The sequence below is a fragment of the Eleutherodactylus coqui genome, chromosome 4, assembly GCF_035609145.1.
Source record: "Eleutherodactylus coqui strain aEleCoq1 chromosome 4, aEleCoq1.hap1, whole genome shotgun sequence".
NCBI lineage: Eukaryota > Metazoa > Chordata > Amphibia > Anura > Eleutherodactylidae > Eleutherodactylus > Eleutherodactylus coqui.
Genome location: NC_089840.1, coordinates 94,220,452 through 94,241,486, shown reverse-complemented (window position 1 = coordinate 94,241,486; position 21,035 = coordinate 94,220,452). Strand labels below are relative to the sequence as shown.

The following is a 21,035-nucleotide window of genomic DNA, read 5'->3' as shown; positions in this document are numbered from 1 at the left end:
CCACGTGTTGGGAAGTATGAATATGTGCTTGTTGTTGATGTTTTTCAGGTTGGAGGCGTACCCTGTTACAAAAGTAAATGAGCAGGTAACCGAAAAGAAGCTCATGAATAAGGTAATCTGCAGATACGGGGTACCAGAGGTAATCGAGTCAGATAGAGGTACACATTTCACAGGTGAAATAATGCAACACTTCATGTCTGCCCTGGGTAACTCCCAGGCATTTGACACCCCTTATCATCCACAAAGAGCCAGAAAACCATATTGCATTATAATATTTCTCTTCAGGCAATGAAACCCTGCACCAGAGGAAAACGAAAATGGTATGATACCCTATTAGGGGGAATTGGTACAGGTGTAGGGGTTCTGAACTCTATAGATTTAGAGGTGATGAAGAATAAAATGGCTGGGGTAGGACAGGATGTTTCTAGATTGATAAATGTTCAGGCACAATGCATGCCTTCCTTGTTCCTCCCCCGATGTCTTGCATTAGGATATGATAAGGATGTATTAACGCTTTTTAATCTGGTTTTGCAGTTTAAAAGGATTTGTTTGTAAATATGAGTAAATTCATGAACTATACACAATGTAGCCTGCAATATGTATATATGATTCACGAGAGGGACAAAGCAGTCAGATGTGATGACAAATAATGAAAAATTGTGGAGAAATATTCTCAATAATGTAATTCCAGTAGCATCCTGGATACGGCCCGGGGCTGATGGTGTAGAATACTCTGATGAGTATAGCACTGGGGAAATGATTTTATGATGTAAAGGACACAAGCCTGATGTGTAAGTCTGTAGTACTACCTGTGGTGTTTGGACCGCCTCTATATGCTTTACAATATTGGTTGCCCAAGTACACAGGTACTATGATTTATAGTGAAAATAAAACCCATGGCATAGAGAACTGTGAAGAAACACTGGATGGCCTAGCATGCGGACGGAGTACAGCCGCATATGAGCCATGTTTCCAGCAGCCTTCAATCAGCATATGTGATTGGACGGTGTTACCTGCTTCTTCTATATGCTGATAGAAGTTGGCCCCCAATATATATTCTTTGTTGCCAACCGAACTGGAACCACCAGTATGTATAATCTCACCACTCCATTGTCTGGATGTATACAGAACATATCGGTGATACATTGATTTACAGAAACTTACACATTTTTGTCAGATGCTGAAGCAACATTAAGGTACTACTGGTACCCAGATGCTATCCCTATGTCAACTCTGACAGTATCCTTGGGTAGAATTGTAAGACTAATGATAGATACTGAACACCTTTAAAAGCATTTGGATGTTACTAACCTCTCCCTTATGGAATTAGAAAAATGTATGGGTAGGAGATAAGCTAGTCAGCCTAGGTACTAAGATCCAGGTAGACACAGAGTATAACTGGTATGATATTTTTACTGAATGGTCACCTATTGCAGGAAAGATGATGGATTTTATGTTTCACCCTTTACTAATACTGTTTCTTTTGTTCATTCTTTTGAGTGTTTGCAATTTATGGACATTCTGTGGGATACGGAGACAAGCAAATTATCTGGAATCGCTCCCTCTACGATATCGTTAAAACAGTCATACGTAAAAGAGCAACAACAGTGGGGATCCGGCGAAGAGGATAGAAAGACCGGCAGGGGTGGCTTAGCACCCTTGATAGCACCACTACAAAGGCTCTTTTCAAGATGGACTGTTTCAAATGGGGGATTGTGAGGGTTATGAACATATTAATTTATATATGTATGTATCTTTATACGTTTCCGGAGGCTGTAGGCCTAAATTGTACACTCTATTCTGTGTCCTATGAAAAGGTCTGCTAAATGCTCGTACATTTAGCTTAGTACTTAATTACATTAAGTACAGGTGTAATCTTAAGTGTCCATCATGTCTTCAAAGATCCTGTTTATCTCGTTACACTGATCAAAAGGTTGTATGGAATGCTTTGTACTGCTGTCTAGGTAGGGCATGCAATTAGAATGTAGAGTGTGATGATAATCAGGGTACCAGACACGATGTCTACAAACAAACAAATAAAGCATTGTTTATAGAGAAGACAAAATCACTTACCAGAAAAACAGGTCGACCTCTGTAAAGCAGTTCAACCTCTGATACGCCTACTATTTTTTGTATAAGAATAAGTCAATGTACGAAATAAACTCAGATTGCTCTAAGACACGACCGTGATGCCTGTGTCTATTGCTTTCTCATGGTGGCTGCCATAACCACCTCTGATTTGGAGCCCCACAGCATATTAACGTAACATGGATTTTATCCCTAACAACAGTATAAAAAACTTTGTAATACATCTTACCAGAGACAAATGCTGCTTTCTCCACTTATCAGCCTCCTTTCCTCCCATTCCTTCCCCCTAAACTGTTCACTATGAAATACTGCTAAAACCTGTCTTTGTAGACAAGTCAAGCTAACAGTTCACTGATGGATCAGATTACTTGCTACATATCAAAGTCTAGGGAGAGAGGAGGTGGAGACAAGAGACAAAAACTGAAATGCTGGTGATGTTAATAGAGTTGCAAGAAAAATTGAACCCTTTGGAATTACCTGGATCTCAGCCTTGATTGCTAATTTTTGCAGTCTGTAGGGTCTACTGTAGCTCTTTTGCTGCTACCCATTAATTCTCCACCTTTTTCAGGATTACCCGTTGTGTTTTGGGATTGACCTTAAAGGACATCTAGTCCTGAATTATCTGTTTGTAGATTTGACCAACCATGGATGGATGTGCACCGATCTCTGTAACATGTCTTCGGAAAGTTGTTTGCATTGAGGCTTGGTTCACACTAACCATTCTTCCTTGAGAAGAACAGAACCAGGCTTGCTTTGTCAGTAACCGGGCTTTGTGCACCTTTATTTAAAGGCCAAAGCACCTGTGAAATGCACACTTCCAATCTCATTTCATTAATTGAAACACATTTTTCTAATAAATGCTTCAGGCTGGAAAACCCCATTAATACATAAGCAGCATGTGCACACGTATTATCTGTTTCTCCCCAGCCAAACAAATCAGATTGGTATCAAGGTTTTGCTACATTGGAAATGGGCAAAAATTCTGCCATCTCGGCATACTTCAGTTAAACATGAGCAGAATGTGCATCTTTCTTGCATATTTTCATTGCACCACAACTTTGTGCCACTAGAGTGCGCTCAAAGATTTTTTTTTTTTTTTTTTAATGAAAGTGTAATGTATTTGACTTACAAATATATAAAAAAAAACTATTTTAGGAAGAAATGCGCTTGTGAAAGTTATAGATCCTGTGCCATATTCTTTCAAATTGTGCATATCTGTTGAATACAGTGCAAACTACCAAACAACATGAGGAAAAAATGTGCAGGGACATCATGAATATGGCATTTGGGCCAAACCTGATATTTTTCAATTCATTTACACTAGGGGATTCACGTAAAGACATTAATACCCATTTTATAAAGATTTGTGTCTTTTATTTTGTCTCATTTCCTGTTAGTTGAAAAACTATTTTCTCATTGTTCAGTTTGAAATGGGAAGCCTCATAAGTCAAGTTTCCCACCAATTCAACTATGTTGCTGTATTTTTGTATTATACAATGTTTGCAGATAATAGTTGGACATTTGGACACAGTAATAGATTAATAGCTTTTCTTGGATATCCCCCCCCCCCCCCCACACACACACACACCTCTGAAACCTGGATGCCAGCCATGCTTACTTCACGTCTATTTGAAGCCCTTTGAGAAAACGCTTACCACTATATTTGTTTATAGTGGACATGCAGTAACTTTACATTTCTACTTTTCTTCTTTATAGTGTCTAATAAAAAAGCAAACCTCAGTCTGCAGATCCCACAGCTCAAAGCTTGATCGCAGGGTAGCCAGGTGCTGGGGGCCCAATGATCGAACATTATCTGTGGGGCGACTTTTGTGTCAGTGTGTTGTAACGTGTTCATAGAAGTCAATAGGTATTTATTGTTTTAAGCAGATGCCTGTAGTCTCTTAGAGCCATTGGCCACAGCACTAAAGGCTCATTTACATGCAATGATGATCGCTCAAAATGAGCGATCGTTGTTGCGTGTAAATACTGCCATTGTTTACTTTTTGGCTGAATGATGATAAGGTGAGCTTAAAATCCATTGTTCAGCTGGAGAGATGGTAACAGGGACTGCACTCTGTATTCTCCATGGGAATCAGAGATTACATTGTATTCTGCTGACAGCCCCTGCGAGAACAAAGGGGCTATGTGCAGAGCTGAGACCACATGCTGGGCTCTGCAAACAGTTCCAAGAGGCCCTTTTACACACAAATGAAGCTAATAAAGTGTTAATGGATATAAGTGTCCATTAACACTTTATGCAAAATGATCGCTAAAACTGACAATCTTTCAATCATTTGAAAGATTGCCTTTGCGTGTAAATGCACCATAAGCTGTATAAACGACTTGCAGATGTATGCCTGCAGTAGTTTTGTTCCTGTGTTCCTATCATGTGCTGTTCAGCTTTTTTTTAGGGGTATTATGCGTTGTATGAACAAGAATGGAGAGCCACTATGAAAGAGTGTGAAGATTACTGAGTATGTAATACTACAATTTTCCTGTGGCAGCTACCAAATGAGGCTCGTCTCCCAATGTTGACGCCTGTTGTCAGGTTGTCTTTGTGAGATAACCGCTTTAGAGAGTATCTAACTTTTCAGGTGACTTTTCAGAACACATTCCTCATGTTCATACACAGCAATAACACCATATCTGGCCATTATTTGACTTGTATCTTTCATCATTTTCCACTTCTGCAGCTTGTAAATTTTGTCTGTTCTCTTAGAACTGGTGGGAAGTGTCGTCACCGTTAAGACAGCTTAAGAAACTGTGCACAGAGAACTGCAGATTCTGCTCTGTCTGTAAAACTTACAGAGACATAACATCATCATGTAGGATAGTATACAGCAGTGTTACGGATTACAGGAAATGCAGAGAATGTGGATCCACTGGACCAACCCACCAAGGCTGATGACCGTCCTGGAGTGGTTGGTAGCTGACTCCTCAGATAGAACCAGGCGGCACTGGTAGACAGACAGAACCAGGTGGAACTGGCAGACAGACAGATGCAGGACAGACAAGGACATACTGACAGAAAATAAATGTAAGAACAGATGCAGTTATGCAAGATGCCTCAGACAGAACAGACCCAAGACAGAGAGGCAGATGGGACACAGACAAGACAGAAGTCAGACTGCAAAACAGAACCAAGAGAGCAGGCAGAACTGACACAGAACAGAATGATCAATGAAGGCTGATTGTCGGAAACTAACAAACTCTAATTCAAAGGCAACCAGGAAGTGCATCAGCTCACCTTAAATAGGGGAGTAATGCCTAATTAACTCCACAGGTGAACTGAGAGGCAGAGACCTGATTTACCCTGTCAGTGCTGAACAAAAGCGAAAAGGAAGGGCAGTGACCTTATAAGCAGTGCTGAGCAGTGTAGATGTCAATAAATGGCAGTAAAACCTTCACCATTAACACTTTGCAATTCACTGTCTGACGTCTGAAGACATTATGATTTAAGGCTGTACAGCTCTGATGTTGGAAGACGTCTGTTGGCGTTCTCTTACTGTATATTGCCAGCCTCTCTGCTGTCGGAGCCTATCCAATGTGTCACCTCATGCAGTCCTGGCTTTAGCCAGCATATAGCACCATTGTATAATGGTAGAAAAAGAGTAAGCCCCCTAGGAAAACCAGGATACAAATTGGATTGGAAAGGGTTAACTCTAACAGCATGTCCATGTGTGTCTTTGCTTCTCTTCTCCCTCCATCCCCTCTGCTCTAATAGAATTCATTGAACAGTGATTTTCTCTTCCTACACTCTCTGGTCTATCATGCTGACTCAAGTAATAGAGAGAACCTCACTTGACAATAGGACAGCAATTTAGGATGAAGAGAGACCCCTAGTGGTCAGCAGTTTAGAAGGATTTTTAAGCAAAAAAAACTCATTATAGGTTAATAAAGTGCTTTCCACTTTTGCTAGTTATCACATTGTATATATCATATTAGTACAAGTTCTTTGAAAACTTAATAACCATTTTAAGAGTTCTCTTTACAAAAATCATACATTGTAAGGTGAATGGTCTGAAATCTATAGCCTTTACCGCTTTCATATTGTTTCATTTGTTTCAGCTAGCACATTGCTATTTCTATGATCTGCCACTTAATCTTGTTTCTGTTGCCTCTCACAAGGGACATGAAGGCAAGGAGCGCTCCATGAGGTTGATGCACTGTATGCTTAAAATCGCTGCAAGAGATATAGTAACAGCATTTGACCTTTCCAAGTACAGATCTGCTTGTGATTTAGGAGGTGAGGAATATGTTGTACATCTGCACTCTCAATGTAGATCTCTCTTATGGCTCCCATTCTGTGCATTGTAACCCCCTAACACATTAACCCCTTAGTGGCTGCCAACCTAACCTCACTAGTGGGCTTTTAACCTGCACGTACATCATCTTAAGGGTTTTTTCCCACGAGTGTATATACGCTTCCATCTAAGCGATCCCCCCCTTTTCTTCCACTCACCGGCTCTCTGCCTCTCCTCCACTCCTGTGTTTGCAATGGCAGGGGGCTGGATGGGGGCGGAGCTAAGCTCTGCTCTGTCCTGCCCTCTTCCATTGCTGGCTGTGGGCGTTCTTGCCCCCTAGGGGTGTTTTTTTACCTCTCAAGGCGGCAGGGGAATAAAGAGGGGGCAGTAGGGGGGCGTTCTGTGTTTGCTTTGTTTATTTATTTTTTTTTTTTCCCCGTCTAGTAACTACATTTTTCTAAAACTTAGTAGTGATACCTTGTCCGAGCAAATGTGGGGAGGGGGAGGGGGGCGCAGGGGTGAGCGGGAAGGGGGGGGAGAGAGAGATCTCTCTCACTCTCCCCCCCCCCCCCCCCCCTGTATTTGCTCGGACGAGTATGCAGTTACTCAAGAAGAGCGATGCTCGCTCGAGTATCTGCCTCTATCAAGCGTGCTCGTTCATCTCTAGTGAAAGGGAAGAATTATTAACTATCCTTTGGCAGGAAGTTATGTTGCTCGTCTTAGCTTTTCCGTCTACGTACTTAGTGGAGAGGGGCTTCAGCGTGGTTCAGCAGCTTCGCACAAAAGCAAGAAACAAACTTCAGATATGTGTAAGGGGCAACTTGAGACTGTGGTTGACGATGATAAAACCAGAGATCGCGAAATTGGCGTCCGCTCTTTAGTCCCAAGGCAGCCATTAATGACACAGATTGATTGTGACAAACATTATTATTATTCGAATTTCCTTGTTCTTGCATTTTGATTAGTCTTCTGACCATTCAGGCTGGGTTCACATGGGGCGGATTTGCCGCGGAAACTCCGTGCGGAATTTCGTCGCGGCAAATCCGCATGCGGCCGCTAATTCCGAGATTAGCCAGCCATGTGGACGAGATTTCTGAGAAATCTCGTCCACACAGGATGGCAAATCCGCTGTGGCTAAGCCGGCAGAAGCCGCCGCTGCGGCGCGGATTTGCCGACCGCAGCATGATCATTTTTTTTTTTTCCGCTGCGGCCGCGCTCTCATCTATGGGAGCCCGGCCGCGGCGGAAGAGCGAGCAGCCGGGCCGCTTCAAAACCGGCCCGGGTTTTGAAGCAGCGGTTCTCCCGGCAGAAATCTCGCGGTTTTTCGCTGCGGCCAAACCGCGAGATTTACGTCAGGAATCCGCCCCGTGTGGACCCAGCCTAAGGATTATGGTGTATCTTGCATTTTCTTTATACGTTGTATGTTTCTATCGAATGATAAAGATGTATTATTGTTTGCTTTCCAAGAAAAATTCTTCTGCAATAAAACCTATTTATTATTGTATCCACAATTAACCTGTTTTTAAATATTTAGCAGACTGAAATACTTCTTTGGTAATTTTTAGAGACCTGTTATCACAATGAATGCTAATCTGTTAAAGGGGTTGTCCCGCGCCGAAACGGGTTTTTTTTTTTCAAACCCCCCCCCCCCCCCATTCGGTGCGAGACAACCCCGATGCAGGGGTTAAAAAAGAACACCGCACAGCGCTTACCTGAATCCCCGCGCTCCGGTGACTTCTTACTTACCTGCTGAAGATGGCCGCCGGGATCTTCTCCCTCAGTGGACCGCAGGGCTTCTGTGCGGTCAATTGCCGATTCCAGCCTCCTGATTGGCTGGAATCAGCACGTGACGGGGCGGAGCTACACAGAGCCGGCATCCTGCACGAGCGGCCCCATTGAGAAAAGAAGAAGACCCGGACTGCGCAAGCGCGTCTAATTTGGCCATTAGACGCCGAAAATTAGGCGGCTCCATGGAAACGAGGACGCTAGCAACGGAGCAGGTAAGTGAAAAACTTCTTATAACTTCTGTGTGGCTCATAATTAATGCACAATGTACATTACAAAGTGCATTAATATGGCCATACAGAAGTGTATAGACCCACTTGCTGCCGCGGGACAACCCCTTTAAACATCACACTTTCCAAAAAAAAGTATTCTGTATTTTAATTTGTACTTTAAACTTTGTAACAAGGTAAACTCTGACTGGGTTTTAACTAGTAAGGCTCGGGGGCGCTGGGCTGAAAAAGGTTGAGAACCACTGGCTTAGCTAACTACTGACAGCCAAGCTGCATCTCTAACTACTGGATGCGGAGAAACCTCAGATCCTGGCAGTTTAACCCCTCTCATGCCAATCAATAGCAACTGCAGCATTTAAGCAGATGCTAGGAGAAGGAAGATCCTTCTGTCACCCATCAGCACCCTGCAGTGTGATTGCAAAATACCAATGGGTTGTCATGGCGGCCAGAAGCCTGACGAAGGCCTCCATGTCTGCCATGCAACTCTGCCTATTAGACTCCACCTCTGTAGTCGAACAGGCTGCTGTTATAAGCTTAATTGAATGCAGATTCACTGTTTTTTCTTTAAAAATGTTTTTTATTGCGCAAAAGTAAAAAAAATAAAATAAAGAAATCTGTATAAACTTGGTATCACAGTAATTGTACTGATCTGGATAAGAAAATTATTTTTTTTAACCAAATGGTGAATGTTTTTAAAACAAAACCCCAAAGCAATGGGGAAATTTCTAGGGGGGGTTTACCCCCTCCAACCACCAAAACTACCAAAAAGTAAAAAAATAAAAGTTATACATTACGATCTACTTGTCCTAACAAAAAAAGTCCACATGTGACAATGACAATCACTTAGGCTCGCCACCAAATTGGAAAAACCCTCTTGAAAATGTCTCCCTTTATCTATTGTAGATTTTGACTTTATGCCTGTATATAAATATATTTAGCGCAGAACTTAGTTGCCTTAGGCTTTATTTTTAACCCCTTAGCAATCTTACGAATTTTAGCCCTAAGAACCAATAAATCATACCCCTTTTGTGTTCCAGCGGTCGTAACGTTTTTTCATTTTTTTTTTTTCCCTTTAGTGAGAGCTTGTATTTTGAAGGACAAGTTCTAGTTTTTATAGGAACCAATTTTGGGTATATATAATGTATCGGATACCTTTTATTAATGTTTTGCTGGCGGGCAGTGCTAAACAGAGCAATTCCACCGTTTTTTGGGGCATTTATTTTTTATGACTTTTTTACTATGTAGCTTCAGTTCTATAAATGCTACAGTCATGCTCTTGGTGTCATTTTAAAGCTGAATCCTGGCTTTAGAAAGATACCAAAGGCATGTCGGTACACCGATAGAACCGGAGCTAAAGCCATTTGAAGTCAAACAAACTCCGTTCATCCAGAATTGTAATGTCCTTTTTCTGCAGAATCTACATTGATTTGCGGTAAACTGTAGGGCGGGGGTTAACCCCTTGAGTGGCACGCCCGGAAATTTTCCGGGACGAGCTCCACTGCTCATACCGACATAGCCCGGAAGATTTCCGGGCTATGTATCACTATGGGAGTTGCAGAGCACAATGCCACAAGCTGTGACAGTGTGCTCTGCCTGCACAGACCTACAGAGAACAAAGCAAGGGCTTTGAAAAACCAGAAGATATTGCCGATCTGCCAGCAATCTCCTGCTTTGTTTACAGGTTGCCATAGAGACCATCGGCTTGTCAGAAGCAAGCCGATGGTCTCTGTGGCAGAGAGAGCTTGGTGCTTGGCTGTCAGAGGACAGCTAGGTACCAGCTCTTACAGCAGAGATCAGAGAAAACCTCCGATCTCTGCTGTGTTAACCCTTTACATACTGCAGTCTATGTGATTGCAGCATGTAAAGGGCTGTCACCATCGGACCCCCGGAATGTGATCAGGGGGTCCTGATGTGTCCCTGTGGAAGTCCCCTAAAGGGACAAAAAAAAATTAAAAAAAAAAAAGTTAAAAAATTATAAAAAAAAATAATAAAAACACTTGTCTCCCTTTACTTTGTAAAAAATCAAAAATACAATCACACATGTGGTATCCGTGCGTCGTAATGACCCAGAGAAGGAAGTTAATACATTATTTAAAGGGGTTGTCTCGCGGCAGCATGTGGGGTTATACACTTCTGTATGGCCATATTAATGCACTTTGTAATATACGTCGTGCATTAATTATGAGCCATACAGAAGTTATTCACTTACCTGCTCTGTTGCTAGCGTCCCAGTCGCCATGGATCCGTCTAAATTCGCCGTCTTCTGGCGATTTTAGACGCGCTTGCGCAGTCCGGTCTTCTCCCTGGTGAATGGGGCCGCTCGTGCCGGAGAGCTGGTCCCGCGTCGTCATCGTAGCTCTGCCCTGTCACGTGTGCCGATTCCAGCCAATCAGGAGGCTGGAATCGGCAATGGACCGACAGAGCCCACGGTGCACCATGGGAGAAGACCCGCGGTGCATCGTGGGTGAAGATACCGGTGGCCAGCTTGGTAAGGGAAGAAAGAAGTCGCCGCAGAGCGGGGATTCGGGTAAGTAATCTAATCTATATATTTTTTTTTTTTTTTTTGCCCATCCCTTTGGTTTGTCTCGCGCCGAACGGGGGGGCCTATTGGAAAAAAAAAAAAACCCATTTCGGTGTGAGACAACCCCTTTAACCCCTTAATGACATGGCCCCTTTTTTTCTTTTTTCCCCATTTCTTTTTTCCCTCCCCCGTTTAAAAAATCACAACTTGTCCCGCAAAAAAACAGGCCTTATATGGCCATGTCAATGGAAAAATGAAAAAGTTATGGCTCTTGAGACGCAACTGCAAAATTAGTTGAAATTCAATGATTAGACCATTTAAAAAAAACCTGCCCTGGTGGGCACGACAGGGTGGTAGGAAACCCGCCACTCAAGGGGTTAAACAGCTGCATAATTTTTAGGTTGATTAAAATATATGGCCTAGAATAGAAGCTCATGCAAATATGGTCCAGTTTCCTTTAGAAGACCATTGTCCTAATGCAGTGATGCTGTAAAGAGATCGTGTCTAAGATGCTCGTAAAGAGTTAAAATCGCCGCACCAAATTTCAAGGTGCCCTTGGTAATGCTGATTTAAGGAGAGCCACCATAGGGACGCTCCTCGCGATATGCTGCCGTCCGTTGTAAGAAGAATGGCAGAAGTGCTGTATGATTTAAATTTTGTCCTTTAATTTCTTCTTAAGGTTGCACCGGTGCGATGGCTCATGAACTGGTCTGGACTTACCCAGAAATAAAAATCAACGTGCTTGACCTTCCTGAAGTCATTAAACATACTTCTCCGTTTCAGCCTGAGAACTTGGATTCCAGTCGTGTGACATTTACTTCAGGTAGTATTATCACTCTGAGTTATCCCATTATTCCATCTCTGTAGTCGACACAATAGAGCAGCGGCGCCCGGTGGTATTGTACCTTGAGCCACCACAAGTGGTGGGTGTCCACCAGGGTAAGGCTGTTTGACAGCCAGATGACTCCCCCTGTTTCTGACTGGCTGCAGGGCTGGCTTCACTTCCTTGGCCTCAGAGGTCCTGTCCACTGCGTTTTCCACATCGCATTGTCGGACAGCCATCTGCCTTTGCCACTTATGTGAGTATCCCCCGGCCATCTCCCCTCCCGAGGGCGCTGGCATTGTCCCCGCTACAGCGTGCATGTGCTCTGGCGCCCCTGCTCCCACCCCTGCTCTGTCTAGCCTGTGGCGCCCTGCCAGCGGCGTTATGACCGTTACAGCAAACCTCTGCTGAGACGGCCGTGCTCCTGCCCCCGCTGTGACTGTAGGTGCCTACAGGTTCCAAGTCCTGCGGCGCCTCTGCTACTGACCCCGCTGTCACTGTAGCTACCGGCGCCGTTCCAGCGGACTTCTCCCCGCAAGAAGAATCTTCTGCAGAGGCGGCCATGCTGCTGGTAGTGTAGCTTACCAGGCCCCGAGGCGGTGTGCCAGCGACAAGTAAAACTGCACTTAGTAGCCAGTGGCAAGATCTGTGAGCCTGACGCCGGGAAGCATGCTCTGCATCCAATCAGAAACTGGGGAAGTCACTTGGCAGTCAAACAGCCTTCCCCTTGTAAATGCCCACCTTTCCGGTGGCTTCAAGGTACAATAATACCGCAGCACCCAACCTTAAAGGGGTTGTCCCGCGGCAGCAAGTGGGTCTATACACTTCTGTATGGCCATATTAATGCACTTTGTAATGTACATTGTGCATTAATTATGAGCCATACAGAAGTTATCAAAAGTTTTTCACTTACCTGCTCCGTTGCTAGCGTCCTCGTCTCCATGGTTGCCGTCTAATTTTCGCCGTCTTATGGCCAAATTAGACGCGCTTGCGCAGTCCGGGTCTTCTGCTTTCTCAATGGGGCTCCGTGTAGCTCCGCCCCGTCACGTGCCGATTCCAGCCAATCAGGAGGCTGGAATCGGCAATGGACCGCACAGAAGCCCTTCGGTCCACCGAGGGAGAAGATGCCGGCGGCCATCTTCACCGGGTAAGTAAGAAGTCACCGGAGCGCGGGGATTCAGGTAAGCGCTGTCCGGTGTTCTTTTTTAACCCCTGCATCGGGGTGGTCTCGCGCCGAACCGGGGGGGGGGGGGGGTTGGAAAAAAAAAAAAAATCGTTTCGGCGCGGGACAACCCCTTTAAGCCATTTTTATATACAGAAGTTGCCAATATTAAATTTAATGTATAACCAAGTGCTATGGCTCGTACCCTAATGTTAGTCGTCTGTGATTATGGTTTTGAACACCAAGTTCTAGTAATGCTATGACCTCCCTGGTGCTGCTAGTGTACAACAGTATGTATGGGAAGCTACGAGTCCTGAGGGCCATGTGTGGGTCTCCAGACCTTGGCTGGAGAACACTGCAATAGAGTAATAGTGAGCTGCCCCGCTGCCGATATTAACCAACCTATCATGTACCTAAAGTCTTATGTTGTAGCTCTGCTCAGTTTACAAGGACCAAAAATGTTATCTAATCTGATGCTTGTTTAAACACTTTGAATAATTTAGGCACTCTGCACAATACATGTGTAGTCTGCATTCAAGGTTTTCTGAAGGATACCTTTGTTTGCATATAATAGATGCCACTTAGTGGTATCTGTGACTCATCCTCACAGTAGAAAAAAAATGTATGTCACCCCTACTGTTTCCTTTAATTGTTGTCTTGTGTTATTTCCCCTGTATCGTAAGCACTGTGGAATATGTTGGCGCTATATAAATAAAGATTATTATATGCTTTCTTTTTTTTTGCACTGGATGACTCCTTAATCTGAAGCCTGCGACAAATGGATTAAAGGTTTATCCAGGGAGGAAGAATTTTTTCCAACCAGGTCAAAGTGGTGGAATAACAGTTGCTGGCAGACTTAGATCAGTGATCAGCTGCAGTGACGTCCTCATTGGCTTACTGCAGCAGGAAGTGTGGGGGAATGGGAGCAGCAGGGGGTCGGGTGAGGTATGTCTATTTTCATGCAGTTGCACTACTTTGTGCTGGTTTGAAAAAAATGTTTTTCACTAGAAATCCCCATTAACCCCATCCCAGCATGTGCCCTACATGCATGGCATACGTCAGATGTCTGTGTATGAAGCTGATTAAATATATGGCGGGTGTCCGTCATCTTTGACAGCTGCCCCTGCCAGCAACAACTGCGATAGGCGTGAGCACTGATCCCTTTAAATGCCCCAATTAGCGTTCAGGAGTTCATAATGGTCCCTTTGCAATGTCCCCTTATGTGATGCTGTTCGGCTGTTATGGCAGTCCAGGGCCTGCTGTAGGCCACCAGGACTGCCTTGAATAATTGCTTAATCGGGCGTGCCTGTGACACATTCTGATAGACTGCCTGTAAGAAAACAGTGTAGTGCAATACTCTAGGATTGCATTATACTATTTGAGCGATCAAACAATTGCAAGTTCAAGTCCCCTGTGTTGGTCTAAAGAAAAGATTCTAACTTAATTTGTTTTTTTGATTATTAAAAAATATTGTGTGTAAAAAAAAAAATAAAATAAATAATTTTCTCAACAAAACAAAGATTGAGATCACTGCATCTACAAAAGTCAGTTATTAAAATATTGCTTTTTTTAAAAATTCTGCACGGTGCATGCCTTCAGAAACGAAACACAGTGGTACATCGGGTTACAAGTGCCTCAGTTTGCGAGTCTTTTGACTTGCGAGCAGACTCTCTCCCGAATTTTTGCTCTGATTTACGAGCAAAAATTCGGCGTACGAGCCTGCTTGTAAGTAAAAAAAAACTCGCAAGCTGAGGCTCTGGGGGGATCTATACTCACCTGTTGCCAGTGTTTCGCCCTTGCAATAATCTGCGGCGCTGCTGCAGGCTTTCGCTCCCTCCTCCACGCTGACAGAGCATTGCTTTTTGGATTCGGGGCTTAAATGCCCCGCCTCCAGCAAACTAATGCTCTGATTGGTTAACTCAGCGCCACATCAGCCAATAAGTCGGCGCTGGGTTAACCAATCACAGCCATTCAATGATGTCATTCAAGCCACAGATCATCGGGGACCGCTGGCGGTAGGTGAGTATTGATTGATTTATTTTTTTTAACTTGTAGTTAGTTTCCCAATTGAAATTCATGAATGGCGTTTCAATGCATTTTCAATGGGGAAAAGTGCCTTGACATCCAAGTTTTTTGGCTTACGAGCTCCGTCTTGGAACAGATGAAACTCATATGTCAAGACACCACTGTATATGCAATGCCAGATTTGCATTTCTTCAAATAAAAGTGATCAAAAGTCGTGTGTACGCCAAAATGTTAATAAACACTACAGGGCCTCGCACAAAAAATGAGCACTCCTACAACCCGCTCTACGGAAAAAAAAATAACGCTGTCTGGGTCAAAAGATAAAAACTGAAAGCAATTTTTTGAAAATTAGATAACTTTTTTTTAGTAGTACTACATCAAAAATCCCTAAAAACATGGTATTGTTATAATTGCACTGAAGCGCAGAATAGAGATAGCGTAATTTTTACTGCACTGTAAATTTCTTCAAATCAACCCACCCCTCCAAATGGCGCAACTACATTTTTTTCAATTTCTCCCTACTTAAAAGTTTTTCAGCGCATTACATGGCATGTTAGTGTCATTGAAATATACAGCTCGTTCCGCAAAAAACAAGCACTCATGTAGCCAAGGAATTGAAAAGATAAAAGGGCTATGATTTCTTAAGAGGGGAGGAAAATGAGAAAAGGGGTAGGTAAGAGTTAATAAGTGCAAGCCTCTACCTCATTTGGCACGTCTTGAGTGCCATGATCTGAAATCTATGCCAGCTATGAGCTAGTTTGATTGCTGCTATAATTTACACTAGCTTGATACATAGTAAATTTTGCACTAAGCTCCGCCCACTTTTGTTTTTCAAGGGGGGGGGGGGAGGGGCAAGATCAACAGAAAATTGACAATGGTTGCAAATTAATAGGACAAATTCCCTGCATTCTTTGCACCGTCTGTGGTAACTGCATTGGTAGCCTGCATGTTGCATATGATCGAAATCAACAAATGCGTAATTTTCATGCACAATTAAAAACGCTGCATGCTCTATTTTCCAGGAAAAGAAAACTTCTTGAACTCAAACGAATTGGCTATTTCAATGGCTGAGAGCAATCGTGCAGATTTTTTTTTTTTTTTTTTGTGTGCACAATTGCGCATGACTTGAGATTTGAATTAAAACACATCTGTTTTCTTTTCCTTTGAAAGGGCATACCAGGGCAATAACTTTATATCAGTGAGGTCCCAGCAGTCAGAGCCTCACTGATCAGCAGGTTATCCCCTGTCCTGTAGAGGGGAAATAACTTGATGAGATGGGAATACCATTTTGGGTCTTTCAAATTCATGTCCAATGATTTCTGAAAGGGCTTATTTTCTGCTGATCATGTTGACAGGCTATATCGTCCCATGTGCAGGATCACTGCTGAGTGGGATTGCAGGTGCATTATCTCTGCACAGATCTTCTGTGGTCTGAAGAAAAAGGGAACTATTGTTGTTCAGAAAGAGGAAGTTGTAGAAATCAGACGTTTTATATTCCTGTTTTCTCTATTTCTAAAGAATGAAATGCTAAAAAATCATTAGGCATCATGGTGTGTGTGTGTGTGTTTCATCTTTTGCTCTATTAATCACAGTTTAACCCTTTAATACTGTTGCACCCAATAAACTTAGGTACAGTTGAGTATACTTAAAGGGATGTTCTGAGAATTAAAGCGTACTTGAATTTTTAACAAGTTTTCTGAAATTCAACAGATTCTCCTTACCCGCTCATTTGCTACTATTTGCACCCTATTTCATGTCTGTAAGTTCTGATTTTCAAGTGGTCTTCACCATTTTTCAGTGAGGGTGTGTGCTGTAAGCCTAGCATTCTGTCAGTAGTTCACTGTCCTGACTTCCTTGACCTTCCCATGCTGCATTGCACTATATCTGAATGCCCACCCCTCTACTTTCCCAGGATGATTCAGGCATTGAGAGACATTGTGGTCAAATGGTTAGTAAACCCACTGTGTGTAATGTGCACCCCCACTCGCACACTGCTACAGCAGGAGAGGCAGAGACTGTGGAGATCATTATCACAGAGGCTGACAGATCTGCAGACAGAGTGCATGGTGGCTACCTGTGAAGATAGCTCCTCCCTTGCTATTAAAACATCCCTATGTCCTTGTTACCACAGAAGCTCTACCCAAGAACAGAATGTGGATTGCAGAGAAGCTGGAAGGGAGACCCTTAGTAGCAGCCCTTCACAGTAGTAAAACAAGCACATTTTAATGCAAGTTTATTACAGAAATTGAGACTAATTCTAGCTAGTAGATTAGCAGACGTCGTCTGAAATATTGGTGCCCCTTTGACTATTGATGACCTATTCTCAGAATAGTTAGAATCCTCAGTAGTTAATCAGTAGGGTTCAGCTGTTTTTGAGCCTGCTTTCAGTGTGGACAGATACAGAAGCTGACAGCTGTATTTACATTGCAGCAACCTGAGTTGGTAATGCGGGCATTGAATTCCATTAGAGCTATGCCTGAAATACCAACCTGGGTCACTATAATGTGGACATTATCAGTATGAACAAGCCAGAAACTGACAACTGATGATTGCCGGGGAACCTGACTAGTAGAAGCCCACTGATCTCAACTATTGACCGATTCTGAGGATAGGTCATCAATAGATAAATCACAGAAGACCTAGTTAACCCATAGCAAAATTTCACCCTTTGGAATGCTGCATTCTTTTTTTCTTAGTTAACCCCCATTTTTTTTTTATTTTGGAATACATGGGGCTTTCTTATTTAAAATTGTGGTGGCTTATAATTAAAGGGGTTGTCTGAGATAAAAAAAAAAAAAAAAAAGTTCCCCATGCCAAAAAATAAAAACTATATACTCACCCCTGACAGGTTCCTGCATAACCCACATCACTGCTCAGGGCTCCATGTCAGGTTTGTGTTTACCAGCTGCAGCAGCTTGCATGTTGAATGTCACAGGCTGCTGCAGCCAATCACAGACCTCTGGGCAATATTTGATTTTTTTTTCCATTTTTTTTCTTTATTGAAACTCACTAATAAAATAATATACACTACGGTCCTTTTCGCCCCCTCTCACTCTTCAGTTATGTTTGTAGTAAACTAATTAATTGGACATTTTGTAGAAATGGCTATAAATGTATATATCCTAGAATAATGTAGTGATTGAGGTTACCTCCATTGATTTTTGCAGAAATGTTCAGGCAAAAGTGTGAGCATATGACATATTGCTATTTAAGGAGTTTGAGAGTTGGGTATTGATGATTTATCTTCAAGATAGGTCATCAGTATCAAATCAGTGGGGGTCTCCCACCCAGCACCCCTGCCAATTACCTGTTTGAAGAGGTCATGAGGCTTGGGTGAACTCTGTTACCTCTTCACTGCATACCAGGCACAGCACCATAGATTTTGTAGGGGGGCTGTGCCTGAAGTAGCAGCCCAATTCCATTCACTCGTATGGGACTGAGTGGCTGAGTCATCGTGATGTCGCTGGTCGGAGAAGAGGCCGTGGTGCTTATCTGAGGACTAGGGCCGCTTAGACAACTGATTGGCGGGGCTCCTGACCTGTGGGCCCATGTCTTCTAGCTCCGGAAAACACTTTTAATTTAATTATTTAAATTTACCCTTTGTAATTTAGTCTTGACTTCTTTGCCAGGTAACTTTATGGAAGACTCCCTACCTGAAGCTGAACTATACATTCTCTCAAGAGTATTGCATGACTTGTCTGAGGAAAAATTAAACCACCTTTTGAGGAAGATCTCTGACGCTTGCCGTCCAGGTAAAGCCGGACAAACAGTAGATTGGTAATAAAGCCATCAGGAATTACTGACCATTTTCACATGACTTCTCTTTGCCTTATTGTAGGTAAGAACGCCTTGCTTATTGCAGATATTGTCCTTGATGAAGAGAAAAAAGAACCAAGAGGTCCGCTTCAGGCTCTTACTATTAACGAAGAAGGCACGCACAGAACCGGCACAGAATACAAGAAGCTTCTAGAAAATCACGGATTTAATAGTGTACAAATTAAGACTACAGGCAACTTACTAGATGCAATTTTAGCTGCCAAAAGATAATTGGAGTTTATATTAACTAGTGTGAACTGAGTAACAATTGACTTTTTATACTGGTGGAGGATGTCTGTGGAATACATAGCAGTAAATTGTTAGCTATGTGTTGCTGATATACGTGCATATTATTGCTGGATATGATCATGAAGTTGGGGAGATTTCTTTAAACCTTTTATGTTTTGTATTTGCTTATAAGACTACATAAAACATTCTGTTTCCTGCATTTATGTCAGATACTTTTACGTTAAGGCACTTAGATGATGTCTTCCTAGTTGTATTACCTTATAGAAAAGTCAGGTATTAGTGTATCTGAACGCCACCGGAAGCTCTGTGTTTGACAAGACTTCCATGGAGGAACGCCTCTCGCACACCCCTAGCTCCCGAATGGCGTAATAGGGCAAGGTCCTTGAAGGTGCTGCGCTCCCTGTATGTTTAGATGTTGATACATCACTGAAAAGCGTCTATGTATAACAGTACGGAGTGTCCTGCGGCCCTGCTGGATCCCCACAGTGTGCGGCCGCCGGCTGTCATTGATTTTTGCTGCACCCGCTTCACTGTACTCACTGTTTTGCGCCGCAGTGTGTGGCTGGCGGCTGTGACACTTATTTCCACGGGCACTGTAAGCTCTATACTGCTGGCGGCAATCTGCTAGGTAAATGGGGGTTGCAGCGCGTTGTGCCCGTCCGCCGCTACTGTCATTCTAGTGTCCCAATCCCTTCGGTCTCCGGGCGCCGCCTGTCAGTCTCTGTGGCCCCAGAGCTGTGTTGCCTATGCTGGCGTCCGCGAAGGCTTGCGGCCCTCCGCGATAAAACTGGGTTCAGCACGCTGTGCCCTCCCTGCTGTCCAGCCAGCTAACCGCTTACCCAAGTTAGGGGCTTGCCTTATTGTGGGACGGCGGCAGTGAAGTCACTTTCACCTGGGGATGTGCGGCAGCAGCGGGGGCTGAGGTATAAAGGTGTAATATATACTTAGTGGGCTGCAAAGACCTGCAAAACACCCATGGGTCCAGCCAATCAGGGGCAGATGGCGTCACCCCCCTGTCAATCTTGGCTCGACCAGGAGTTCCTGGTGGCGTCAAGAAACACTAATACCGAAAAGTCATTGGTTAAGTCCTGTAAGGTTTGCTGACATTCTGCATAGACATTCAGATTCAGTGCAAATATGCAAACGTCTTTGCCTAAATAAGTACCTTTAACCCCTTGAGTGGCACGCCCGGAAAATTTCCGGGGACGAGCTCCACTGCTCATAGCAACATAGCCCGGAAGATTTCCGGGCTATGTATCACTATGGGAGCTGCAGAGCACAATGCCACAAGCTGTGACAGTGTGCTCTGCCTGCACAGTCCCACAGACAACAAAGCAAGGGCTTTGAAAAACCAGCAGAAGATATTGCCGACATGTCGGCAATGTCCTGCTTTGTTTACAAGTTGCCATAGAGACCATCGGCTTGTCAGAAGCAAGCCGATGGTCTCTGTGGCAGGGAGAGCTTGGTGCTTGGCTGTGAGAGGACAGCTAGGTACCAGCTCTTAAAGCAGAGATCAGAGAAAACCTCCGATCTCTGCTGTGTTAACCCTTTACATGCTGCAGTCTATGTGACTGCAGCATGTAAAGGGCTGTCACCATCGGACCCCCGGAATGTGATCAGGGGTCCTGATGGGTCCCTGTGGAAGTCCCCTAAAGGGCCAAAAAAAAAAAAAAAATTTAAAAAAAAAAAAAAAAGGAAAAAAATTATTAAAAAAATAAAAAAACACTTGTCTCCCTTTACTTTGTAAAAAATCAAAAGTACAATCACACATGTGGTATCCGTGTGCGTCGTAATGACCCAGAGAAGGAAGTTAATACATTATTTAACCCCTTAATGACCTGGCCCCTTTTTTCTTTTTTCCCCATTGCTTTTTTTCCTCCCCCCTGTTTAAAAAATCACAACTTGTCCCGCAAAAAACAAGCCCTCATATGGCCATGTCAATGGAAAAATGAAAAAGTTATGGCTCTTGAGACGCAACTGCAAAACTAGTTGAAATTCAATGATTAGACCATTTTAAAAAACCTGCCCTGGTGGGCACGACAGGGTGGTAGGAAACCTGCCACTCAAGGGGTTAAAGTATTGTTACACGGGC

At 43.5% G+C, this 21,035-nt stretch overlaps 1 protein-coding gene across 3 annotated transcripts in view; it reads left to right on the top strand.

The window, feature by feature from the left end:
- The window catches only part of ASMTL (acetylserotonin O-methyltransferase like), a 66,407-nt gene extending 47,265 nt beyond the window's left edge, over window positions 1-19,142 (top strand). For all 3 annotated transcript variants that reach the window (XM_066599869.1, XM_066599867.1, XM_066599868.1), the window contains exons 11-14: window positions 6,217-6,334; window positions 11,548-11,691; window positions 18,508-18,630; window positions 18,717-19,142. In XM_066599869.1, the coding sequence (XP_066455966.1) occupies window positions 6,217-6,334; window positions 11,548-11,691; window positions 18,508-18,630; window positions 18,717-18,925 (594 nt within the window). In that variant the 3' untranslated portion in view covers window positions 18,926-19,142. The remainder of the gene's footprint in view (window positions 1-6,216; window positions 6,335-11,547; window positions 11,692-18,507; window positions 18,631-18,716) is intronic.
- Window positions 19,143-21,035: the final 1,893 nt, after the last annotated feature.